This window comes from Bactrocera tryoni, chromosome 4 (genome assembly GCF_016617805.1).
Source record: "Bactrocera tryoni isolate S06 chromosome 4, CSIRO_BtryS06_freeze2, whole genome shotgun sequence".
NCBI classification, from domain to species: domain Eukaryota; kingdom Metazoa; phylum Arthropoda; class Insecta; order Diptera; family Tephritidae; genus Bactrocera; species Bactrocera tryoni.
The window spans coordinates 19,769,352-19,782,492 of NC_052502.1; the positions used below are offsets into that span (position 1 = coordinate 19,769,352).

General features: G+C 37.0%; 1 protein-coding gene across 11 annotated transcripts in view; it reads left to right on the forward strand.

The window, feature by feature from the left end:
• The first annotated feature begins 405 nt into the window (after positions 1–405).
• Positions 406–13,141, forward strand: part of LOC120774769 — a 29,551-nt gene continuing 16,815 nt past the window's right edge. Inside the window, exons 1-4 of one of the 11 annotated variants that reach the window (XM_040104533.1) lie at positions 406–479; positions 792–1,094; positions 5,556–6,166; positions 6,358–7,001. In XM_040104533.1, coding sequence (XP_039960467.1) covers positions 6,941–7,001 — 61 coding nt within the window. In that variant the 5' untranslated portion in view covers positions 406–479; positions 792–1,094; positions 5,556–6,166; positions 6,358–6,940. Of the gene's footprint in view, positions 480–791; positions 1,104–1,131; positions 1,151–5,555; positions 6,167–6,357; positions 7,002–13,141 lie in introns of those variants that run through there. The other 10 variants (XM_040104531.1, XM_040104534.1, XM_040104535.1 and 7 more) reach the window with 10 other exon arrangements.

Sequence of the window (13,141 nt, forward strand, 5' to 3'; positions counted from 1 at the left end):
GTGTGTGTGTGTGTGAAAGTGCGCTGAGCTTTTTGCTAAAGTAATGAAGAAAGCTCACAAACACACACATTTATGCGTACACGTGGCGGTATGATTACAGCAACTGTTAGCAACAGCGCTGACGTTTGCCTGCAATGTAAACAAATATCACGGAAGCATTACACCGACTGCAAGCACATACATACATATGTATGTATGTAAATACATATACAGGTGTGTATGTATGTCAGCAAGTTTGAACATGTCAGCATATGTTACAACATGTTGGTTGCAGCGAAAATTAACTGTTTTGTTCGACTTTCATTTGTTCGGCGCGCATCGTGTTCGTTTGCGTCGTTGTCGCTGTCGGTAACGGCGAATAACGGCATCTCAATGCAAATAACTTAATACGAGCAGCAGCAGCTCACTAAATCAGTCAGTTTCTTTTTAAGCTTCGCCCCAATTGGACGTTTTCGCAAGGACTTGGTCCCGTTGACTGGGTATTTAACGCGCGCGCTTCAAATATAATAATGAAATAGGCAAGGATTCACACATATACAAATATAAAAAAAACTTGCAAAAAATCATAAAAATTATTAACGAAAATAAAGTGCAAAATGTTTTTGCGTGTCTGTGTGTGTGTGTCCTTCGTAGCGCGTCTGCTTTTGCGTCCATTCATTGCACGCATCTGCTCCTTGCAATGCCTTACTGCTTACATACATACTTACGTGTATGCAGGCGCATTTGTATGTGTGTGCGCTTCTTAGGAAATTTCGTGTGATTTAATTCGTGCATTGTTGTTTTTATTGCAGTCACCTGCCAGCAATAAACTCGCATTCCATTTGACATTTCGGTAATTTTGCACACGCTGTAAATATTTGGTGCACAAGAAGGAGCAAAAAAAAAACAAAGCGAAAAGTAAAAGAAAAAACAAAGCAAAAAAGTAGAAGAAAAATCAAAGTCAAAGCGCAAAAGCACTCAATATAAATATTATATGAGAACAGTACAATAAAAAGCTGCAACAAAAACGCGCTTTGTGGCAAATGAAAGAAATCAGGGTCACGCATGGGCGAGAAAAAAGTGAGTTGGCAGGCAAGCAGGTCCTTAAAACCAGAGTAGGAAAAGTACACACATTGTAAAGCGATATAAGCAACTACACATATATACCTATGTAATTATATATTATATACCGATTTATGTACAAGTGCATATTTGATGTGCTGACAAAACACTAAAAATTAACAAATAATTGCAGCCAAGCGAAAAAAAATTAAAATATAAAGTTAAATATTCATATTTTTACATGCCTTGCCAATAAAAACACAAATGCGTTAGAAAAAATCAATTAATATATACATACTTACATATATACGTACATCTATATATATTTATTATAAAGCGCGTGCGGCACACATATCCTTGCAGTTCTTTGAAGCTGTTGGCCAGCTAGCAGGAAGAAAAAAACGTCAATAATGCCAACTAGTCAGTCGTAAATTGACTGATTGACAGTTAAATAAAGGCCTGCAGGCTGAGCAATCAATGCATTGTAATGGCAGTTAGAGTGAAGCATACTCCTTTTTATATTAATTAAACTACTAGAGAGCTGTAGTGCTTCATATAATAAATAAATCAAAAATTTACATACACTGTAACAAAAAAGTATTCGGAAATTGTAAATAAAACGTAAAATGTTTAATTATTCATCAATATTTATTTTGTCCCCATCAGATGTAATACACTTATGCCAATGATTTTTCCAGTCCTCGAAACACTTTTCATAAGCACTTTTTTGGAATGGCCTTTAACTCCTTCAGCAAATTTCGTTTTATCTCTTCGAACTACGGAAAATGGATTCCACGGAGCGGCAATTTCAGTTTGGGGAACAAGAAAAAATCACACTGAGCCAAATCTGATGAATACGGCGGTTGATCGATGGTATTTATTGCGGTTTTGGCTTTGAATTCGGTCACAATCGTGGCTCGATGCGATGGTGCATTATCCACGTGTAAAGTCTATAATTTTTCCGTAATTCCAGCCGTTTTCAAGGCATGTTCTACCGCCAACTTCTCAAGACGGTTAGATAGAAAGCCTTATTGATCGTCTGTCCCGCCGGAACAAATTCATGATGCACCAAAACCACGAATATTGAAAACATCAATGAGCGTCACCTTGATTTTTAGGCGCCTTTGGCGTAGTTTTTTCGGTTTGCCTGGTTTTTTTCTTCCATTCCGATAATGGCTCCGAATTTGTACGATCAAGCATGCCCAAAGAGACCTGTACGACGTAGTAGAGACGGTACTTTAAAAAAAAAAATCAGTTTTATCGGGACGTGTCGCGCAAGAACACTCTCGCACCCAATATATCCACAAGAATCATTCGAATGGAATTGCGAGAGAAGTCGAGCTCTCTTACCATCTCTCTAACACTTGCCAGACGATTTTCAAACATATCCTTTCCATTTTTAATATTTTCAGCAGTTGCAGAGATCGAAGATCGTCCAGAATGAGGCATGTTTTCAACGATCTCGCGACCGTCTTTGAAGGCTTTGTACCACTCGTAGGCATGAGTTTTCAATACAACTGTATCACCGTTAGACTTTTCCAACCTTCACAACGATTCCGCACACAAATTCGGTTAGAAATACAAAATTTAAGGCAAATTCTTTGTTCGATATTTTTATCCATTAATTAATAAAAATCGCAATTCACTACTGATGTATACCGACTTAAGCAACTGCCGTAAATAAACTAGATGACAGATCGCGCTCATTTTTGGCATAGTAATTAGAGACAGTCCTACCAACTTAGCCAAATTCATTTCACTTACGCTTGGTTGTAATTAAACAACTTCCGGGTGCTTGTGAGTCAATCCGCGACCCGGAGATAGATACATACAAATGTATATTGGAATTTCTGATGAACTATATTTGCAATAAGGCTGGTGTATTTGGTCATGAACATAAAGAGCTGCAGAGCATAATGATCTCTGAACTAAGTATTTTACCATTTTTGGTCAGTTGTCCTAACAATCACCCACTTTACCCACGCAACCTACCAACTAGCCACTATTTTATTTACTTATTTAGTACATTACTTGCCTCCCTTCTTCATTATCTCTTAATCCTCGGATTATGTCACAAATAGTTTCATTTCATTTCACACTGCTCTACTCATGTCGTTGTGACTGCAGTGGCATTGGTAAAATAATAAAAGATATTTTTTGGTAGGCTCTAGAGGCGCAGCTGCACTATAACCACAAAATTTACGGTGCATTTGCTGCAACTCACTTTCCGATTGCGCCAACAGTAGAAGATAACGGGCCAAAAAGGAATGTGCCGCACATACATATAAACTTAGCTATATTTATACATATGTAAATATATACTTATTACATAGGGTATATACATACATTAAGGTGAGCCAAAAACTAACCAATCCTTTCGATTTGCTAAGAAAAAAATATCCCTGCAAAGCAGCTTAAAACGCATTTGTACAAATTGAAAAAACTACGGTATCAATCATCTGAAAATTAAGGATATATCAAATTCATACATATTTAAGGAATATCGAGCAAAATTTTGGAAGAAAAATTAAATATTTTCGAATTACAAGCTATCTGTGACGGTTCTCCGTGATTCCAGCTTTCTACATGATTTAAACCAAAAAAATTTTGACTAGAAGATATGGTACAGATAGAGTACACTCGAAATGTGAAGGAAACACTTCTCGAACCTGCTAAATGGCGGAAGTAATACTGCGACAGTGGAAGAAGAACCCGCACCAACAATCTTCCGCGACAACATTGTCGTCCCACTACTCGACCAAGAGGAGGTGAAAATAGCTCTAAGTCGGCAAGTCGGCCACAAAACCCCAAAAGCCGATAGATTACAAGATGAGCTGTTTAAAGCCAGCGGCGAGATGCTGGATAGGTGCATGTTCCAGCTGCTAAGCATTATTTGGTCAGATGAATACATGCCCAATGATTGGAATAAGAGTGTACTCTGTCCTATCCACAAGAAGAGAGATCCCGCAGTCTGCGTAAATTATCGTGGAATCAGTCCTATTAATATCGCATATAAAGTTCTTTCGACAGTATTGTGCGAAACTTAAGTCCATTGTAAATAAACTTATTAGAACTTAACATTGCTGAAGACCTGACAAATCCCCCATACACCAAATTTTCACAATACGAAAAAACCTGGAGAAGACTTTTGACAAACAGAGGGATACTCATTACCTTTTTGTCGACTGCAAAGTTACTTTCGACACCATGTCTAAATTTGATATCCATGCGAAACTCATACTGCTATGCAGCATGACGGTGAGCACGACCAGCAGCTCCGTGAAAATCGGGAAAGACCTCTCCGAGCCGTTCGATATCAAACGATGTGTTAGACAGGCTGATTTTCTTTCGAGCGTCTGTTTGAATATAATGCTGACCGCTATTTTGAATCGATGTGGCACTGTATACTCTAAAAGCAACATGCTACTGGGATACGCAGGTGATAGTGAAATCATAGTAGGCCTTAACAACAGAACCGTCAGCGTAGTATTTTCAAGCCTTTAAAAAGAAGCGAAAGAGGTTGGACTTATGGGTCTACTGAACTGCGTCACTGTTGACAGCTATAAATTTGAAAAAAGTTAAGGACTTTGTACATCTCGGAAGCAGCATAAATTGTACCAATAATCTAATGCAAGATATAAACCACAGAACAACTCTTGCCCTCTATAAGTCTCTCATTATTCTTATCCTATATTTAGCACAGAAATACGGACGATGACAACAAGAGATGACATGTTCTTCGTAAGATCTTTGGTGCCGTTCGCGTGAGCGATGGGTGCATGTCTGACGACGTCCTTTTTGACCTCTTTGTCCAAGACTAATTGTAGGGCTGGTTCATCTGCTTCACAGTTGCCAGGAATATCACTGTGTCCTGGAACCCATTGCAGGTTTAATCTTAAATCCACTAAGAGAGCAAGGCATTATTTTTCTATCTTCGATGAAATCTTAATACACTTTAGTGATTTCAAAAATGCTTGCTTATCAATTGCTATTCCACGCAGCTATGTATAGAATGTATCTTATTACAGACGAGTGTGAATTCCCTCAGTCTTCGCTTAATTAATTTAAAATTCGACGGCACCTGGGACTTTGTAGTTCTTTAGCCGACTTAGAGCTGTAGATTGTTAGTATGGGTTCTTCTTCGTCCGTCACAGTATTGCTTCTGCCATTTAGCAGGTTAGAGAAGTGTTCCCTTCACATTTCGAGTGTACTCTATCTGTACCATATCTTCTAGTCAGAATTTTTTATAGGTTTCAATCACTAAGAATCACCGCCGGAGATCGCGTGTAATTCGAAAAAAATTTAATTTTTTCTTCCAAAATTTTTCTGGTTATTTCTAAAATATGTATAGATATATCCTTAGTTTGGAAACGATTAACCCGTAAATCGATAAATTAGTTTTTGGCGCACCCTAATACATACGAACATCAAAGTATATAGTATGTATGTATATATGTAAAAGCGTCTCAGTGGTGAGCGTCTGTATCACTTTGGCTCCATTGAATTTCTACCAGCCAAAACAGCAGCCAACAAAAGCACCACAAATGCACAGTTACTTGTGTAAAGTAAATAACTGCAACTAAAAAAGTGCAACGAAAACAAAAACAAACCATCTAACGGTCAGTGAATACGATCAATGCCAAGTATAAGAAAAACGAAAATCAAATAATAACAGAGAAGTGCGAGCACAGAAAGGCAAACTAAAGTAACAAAAAATAGCAAAAGTATCAAATGAACAACAAATTGTATGGAAGGAATGTCTGTCTGTCTGTCGCCGTTTGTGTGCGCATTGTTGTGGCATATAATTTATAGAAATTGAATAATTTAAAGTGTGTAGGCAGTTGTGCGGATGGCGGAGTGTGCATTAAAAAGCAACACAAACACCAACACACAGACACATACATACATATATGCAGCAGCAATAACGATAGTTGAGGCAGCAACAGCAATAATAGTTGAGGCAACAACTTAAGTGCAGCAACAACAATAGTAGAACAATCATACGCCCAGTCGCACCTCAGCGCCATTTAAGAAGCTGTGCGCGCCAGGGCGACACTTCCACAGTGTCTTGACGTACTAATTCCACGCATAACAAGCACACTGCTGTCGCTTAATGAGATTTACGGTATTTAAATTGACACTTGTGCAGCTAGAAAAATTATATAATATGCTTATACATATATGAAAATAAATAAAAAAGAGTGCCACTTGAAGTTAAAAAAAATTAAAATCGAATAAAATTTATAAAATATGTATATAAATAAGCAAGAAAAAAAAAATTAATGAATTATATAATAAATTTCTTATATTAAAAAGTTAAAAAAAATCTATAAATTCTATACAAAGAATTTCGTGCTAATTCCCCTCACTGTGATATAACTTATGCAGCAGAACATAACCTACCAAAAAAAAAAAAAATCAACTTAAATACAAACAAACTACTTTTAGTACCTTAATAACATAATAAAGGCAACATTTGAGCGCGCCCACATATTTACTAACATACATATGTACATACAAATATATAAAGCATATGTGTATAAAATTATATAAACTATAAGAAGAAAGTGACAACCACTCGACTTTTATGCGCAATTTGTCGTTTGATTATATCTTACAAACACACAACAACACAAAGCACTCCCACACATAAGCATTGTTCAGCTCCGTGTGACGAAAAAAATAGCAAAAAAAGTGGAAAGTGGAAATAGAATAGAATAGCAGTAAATTTCCATATTAAACATCACCAGTGCAAGTCACTTTTAAGTGGCGCCCCCAGCTAACAGCGGCAGTCTCCAGTGTCGTCGAGCGCAAGTGAGCAGGCACTTCACTTCACCTCTCATCGCCAAGGAATCGCAAAACTTGTTGCCGGAAACTTGTCGTGGTGCGGATAAGGACAATGGAGTCGCAACACAAATCGGTTTTCATGCTACTCTTCACTCTATGCCTTACATTAAGCGGTAATTATACAGAGATTTCTTTAATTATCTTTTATAATGAGACATTGTTTAAAGTAATCGTTAAGATTATACATATGTATGTTAAAACTATTTTGTTAGGGGTGGCAAATGTGGGAATTTTCTTTGAATGCAATTTTTAGATTTTTAGTATGCAAATAGTATGCAATAGACCACAAAATTTTTTAAAATAATTAATTAAAAAAATGTATATACCTAAAAGGTTTGACAAAAAAATTAAATAATATCGTTTGGTTTATAGAAAAATTCTGTTATTGTACATATTAATTAGCACAAATATTCAGCTTTATAAAGTAACCGCAAGTACTTCCACAAGTAGTCGTTATTAATTGAATCTGCCATTTGTATTCCCGAAAAAGTTTCGCCGGGTGCAGTCCACTGCTTCGACTGTTGCCTTGTACTTGCTCCAGGCTTTTCTGGAAATAAAACTTACTGGAAAAAATCTTTTATGTCTTGCAACCTGTTACTACAGAGTATAATAGTTTTGTTCATTTATCGGTTGTATGTATCACCTAAAACTAAGCATTACAGATATAGGGTTATATGTATATAGATAAAAGATCATGTTGACGAGAAAAGTTGAAATCCGGTTGTCTGCCCGTCCGTCTGTACAACTAGATTCAAAATTTAGATATGAAATTTGGCATGCGGGTTTCCAAGTACAAAAAAATTTACGAGTTCGTAGATGGGCGTAATCGGTCAACTGTCACGTCCACAAATTGCCATTAACATAAAGCTTATCAAGTGCCATAACTAAGCACTAAATTAAGATATAAACCTCTAGACGCACTTTGGCACAGGGAATCGCAGTAGCAAGGGTCATCTTTTGTGCAAAAATTTTTGAAAAAGTGGGCGTGGCTCCGCGCTCTAATAAGTTCAATGTATATATCCCCAAAACCACTTAAGCCACAACAACCAAATTTGCTTAGCGTAAATATTATAAAAGCTCCTGCTGACAGTGCGAAAAATCGAAATCGGAAGATAACCCCGCTCACTCCCCATTTAAAGGTACTAAAATTGCAATAAATCAATAACTAACAAGAAAGGAAGGGCTAAGTTCGGGTGTCACCGAACATTTCATACTCTCGCATGATTAAGTGATAATCGAGATTTCATTATACGTCATTTACATATTTTTCAAATACCGTATTTTTGTAAAGTTTTATTCCGCTATCATCATTGGTTCCTAATGTACATAAATATTATACAGAAAAGGCATCAAATGGAATTCAATATAGCGTTATATTGGAAGAAGGCGTGGTTGTGAATCATGGTGTTAAGAAAATATTATATACCGAATTTCATTGAAATCGGTAAAGTAGTTCCTGAGATATGGTTTTTGGTCCATAAGTGGGCGACGCCACGACCATTTTCAATTTTTAAAAAAAGCCTGGATGCAGCTTCCTTCTGGCATTTCTTCCGTAAAATTTAGTGTTTCTGACGTTTTTGGTTAGTCGGTTAACGCACTTTTAGTGATTTTCAACATAACCTTTGTATGGGAGGTGGGCGCGGTTATTATCCAATTTCTTCCATTTTTGAACTGTATATGGAAAGGCCTGCAGGAAACGACTCTATAAAGTTTGGTTGACATAGCTAAAGTAGTTTCCGAGATATGTACAAAAAACTTAGTAGGGGGCGGGGCCACGCCCACTTTTCCAAAATAATTACGTCCAAATATGCCCCTCCCTAATGCGATCCTTTGTGCCAAATTTCACTTTAATATCTTTATTTATGGCTTAGTTATGACACTTTATAGGTTTTCGGTTTCCGCCATTTTGTGGGCGTGGCAGTGGGCCGAACTTAACCTTCGAACTTAACCTTCTTATGGAGCCAAGAAATACGTGTACCAAGTTTCATCATGATATCTCAATTTTTACTCATGTTACAGCTTGCACGTACGGACGGACAGACGGACGGACGGACAGGCAGACATCCGGATTTCGACTCTACTCGTCACCCTGATCACTTTGGTATATATAACCCTATATCTGACTCTTTTAGTTTTAGGACTTACAAACAACCGTTACGTGAACAAAACTATAATACTTTCTTAGCAACATTGTTGTGAGAGTATGAAAACAGCAGAGACATTAAATTTTACCACCGAGATGTTATAAGAGAGCTTACTAGGAGCTGGTGTGAAAATTGGACGATGGGCGTAGCACCGCTCACTTTTTGTTGAAATCCCATATTTCGGGACGTGAGCAACCGATTTCAACAAAATTTTGTGGGTGGCATTTTTTTTACATTCTTATATCACAGTGTGAAAATGGGTGAAATCGGACCACAACCACGCCTACTTTCCATATAGCACAATTTTAAATTCCACCTGATTCGTTCAGTTTCCAGTACACAAATCAAGAAGCAATTAATATAATGGGATACAACTTTGCACGAATAATGCCTTTAGTGTATGCCACTTCATGGCAAAAAGTTGTTGAAATCCAACCAAAACTGTTCAAGACCCTAAGTATCGAATATGTGGACACCAGTATCTATAGTTGATTTTTGTTCGAAAATATCGGTCAATGTGTGAGATATACAATTGAAATTCAGACAGAAACTTTTCCTGACAATAGTATTTCTATGTAGCGAAAATGGGTTAAATCGAATCAATACTTCCCTTAGCTCCCATATACCTAATATAAAGATTTTTGAACTCCAGGGTGACCTTTTACAGTTTTTATCGGCCAGTATTTAAGTTATCTCAATAAAAACAAGAAAAAACGTTAACTTCGGTTGCACCGATCGATTGTAGAAAATAATGCATACCAAATTTCGTGAATATATCTTGTCAAATGTGAAAGTTTTCCATACAAGCGTTTGCAAAATTTCAAAACGATATCTTAAAAACTGAGGGACTAGTTCGTATATATACAGACAGACAGACAGACGGACATGGCTAAATCGACTCAGCTCGACATACTGATCATTTATAGATATACTTTATAGGGTCTCCGACGCTTCCTTCTTGGTGTTACATACTTAATATACCCTGTTCAGTGTATAATTACAAAACGTCTTTTACTCATAACAGACTATCTTAATGCCTATCATAACAGAGTATCTTCCTGCCCAAAATAAATAAAATTGGACGAAAACTTGAGCCAGCTTCCACTATTATCAGTATTTCCGAACATCTGGCCGACTTTGCTCCATATGATTGGTAATTGCAATGGGTTTTTTAATAGGAACGCAACAAAAGTAGACCGATAGGGTCAGCCAACGACGCCATATTTTTTCCCACGCTTTCAACATTTTTCTTCAGTTAGGCTTGCCATTTTATCCTGGAATGATATGCGATCCAACAACGAGTCGAAATTACTAAAATTTATTATCGAAATTCGAGCTCAGTGGCCTCAACGTTTAGAGTGGGGTTTTCAATAAGAGCGCTGCAAAAGTTTTTTTTAAATAAAACAAAAATGGTTTAGAATAGCAATTAAATTCTTTATTCCTGTGAAAGTACATACGTACACGCTCCATGAATCACCATTACATCCCGGAAAAATTACGGCTTGATGCGGTTTATAGAGCGGCGGCGTCATTGGGCCGTACTTCTTCCATGATGATCAAGACCTGCACGTTATTGTGAATGGGAATCGCTATCGCTCATGATAACCGAATATTTTTGGCCCGAATCAGATGATAAAGACTTGGACAACATGTTATTCCAACAGGACGGCGCCACAAGCCACAAGCGAATGTCACAATCGATTTATTGAAAACCAAGTTTGATGAACGTATTATCTCACGAAATGGCCCAGTCAATTGGCCGCCTGGCCGTTTTGCGATTTGACGCCGTTAGACTATTTCCTGTGGGGCTACGTCAAGTCTATGGTCTATGCCAACAAGCCAGCGATGATTGATTTGAAACGGCCAATTTATGCTTGAAAACCGTCAAAATTGGGTTCAGCATCTGGTCTTCTGCAATCGTGCCCGTGGTAGCCATGCAAAAGAAGTATCCATACATAATGGCATCAAATTTAATTTCACAGAAATAAAGAATTTCATTGATATCCCAAACCGTTTTTGTTTTATTAAAAAAAAAATGTTATAGCACTCTAATTGATAAACCCGTTATATGATATACCTTAATGAAACTCTGGGAACATTTTTTTGGTATGTGGCATGATAATAACTAATAGATAAAATCTGGTCGATGCTACACCAACTCGCATGTACTACGTACAATATTTTTCGTTTTTCTAATAAACCTTATGCTGAATATGTCGGTTAGTGTATAAGTTGTATAGATTATAAGTAGAGATAAAATTGTTCACATTCCGATCTCCTGTTTGACGTTTAACATCTTAAGGTATTACCCTGGCTTTGATTCTTCCATAATAGTTTGTTACTTTAAAAGCGACTTAAGTAAAGATTCCACTCTGGCAATTTTCACATATTTAACTACAAATTAATTAATTTTTAACATATCTGAAAGCAACCATGCTCATATTAGATCAGCGAATTTATAATTATTTATAAAACCACACTACGATATACTGGTAGCATTGGTGAAAAAGACCCACTGGGCGTATGAGCAACCTCTGCGCGCGACTTAATTTGCACATGAAACTTCCGAAATCCATAAATCATAAAGAGGTTTCAGTTTTGAATACAAAATCGCATGTAAAATTAGATTGGAAAAATATGAAATAAAATATCAAAGTACGTATTTAAACTAATCATAAAATAATTCATCATCAGAATCATTACAACTGAAAGTTTTAAAAATACATATACTAAATTTTATATAATTTTATTTTATATATAATAATATTTTTACGTAATTTTTTATTACTAAATTTTTGGAAATCAAATCAAATTATATTCTTATAACTCAATAAAAGTAGAAGTAGAGTTTCTAGAGCTATTCACCTGCTACGGAGTTTAAACTCTGCAATTTACTCATTTCACTGAGTTTATAAGAGCACAAATCAAAGCACTCAAAATGACTATAAAGCAAGTTCCATCAATATTTTAAAGCTACAGAGATGGAATACTTAATAACAGCATTGACCTTATCATAAATTTTCGATTTTGATTTAGACACTTTGGGTGAATATATCTATTGTAGATATACATACACACATACACATATCGAAAACGAAACTCTTTCGCATTCTAAGTGGCATTTGCTGAACCCAATTTCGTAACTCCATAAGGGCACGTCTGCCCAACCGGCACCGCTTTCATATTTCATTTATGCCGGCACAGCACACTGTCTTGTGGTTGTTGTTGTAGTCGCAGTATTTCTTGTATCCCTAGAAAATTTTGTTGCCAGCATTGAAAATGCTAAAACTAAGAGGATTCCAACAACAAAAATTCGGAAAAAAATTAAAAATAATAAAATCAGAAGTACACGGCCATGACTCTCGTGCAACATCGTGCTAACATGCAATGCAACGGCAAATACGATGCAATTGCAACTGACAAGGTAGCCTGATTGTTTGCGAATGTCGACGATATGTGTGCACATGCATGCATACATACAAACACTTGAATGTAAGTCTGGCATTTCATAGTCTCTTGCAGTATATATGAAAATAATTTGTCAGAAAGTTTTTGAAGTGCAGGAAATTATAAAATTTCTGCATTCTATAAAGTCAAAGTTGGTATTCAATATATTTAGGTGAGCATGCATACATATGTATGTGGATATTTTCGCTTTTGAAAAATATATGTCTGACCACTCGGAAATCCTCACCCACTTTGACTTCATGGAGTCGCCGAACTCTGGCGGCTCCTTCACTGCCAATATACTGGCGAGGGCAGTTGTGGGTGGGAAGAAGCAGTTGAAGGAGAGGGACAGTGAGCTTCTGTACGGATGGGTCAAAGCTTGATGGAAGGTTGGTGGAGGGACTTACTGTCAGGAGCTCTCTATCAGCAGGAAAAGTCACCCTAGAACCATTATCGGTAGAATTGGAGCGGGTCGGTGCTCCCGTATCCTCATGTATTCTACTACTAGATATCTGAGATTCGCAGAAACTTGGCCAACGCAGGGCCACCATCGGTACATGCGATGATGCAAAAGCCTTTTGGCCCAAGATCGATAGCAAAAGATCTAGTGATACCTTTGTTCTCACTCAGGCTAGCCACCCCTGGGTGCGGGGTTTTTAACA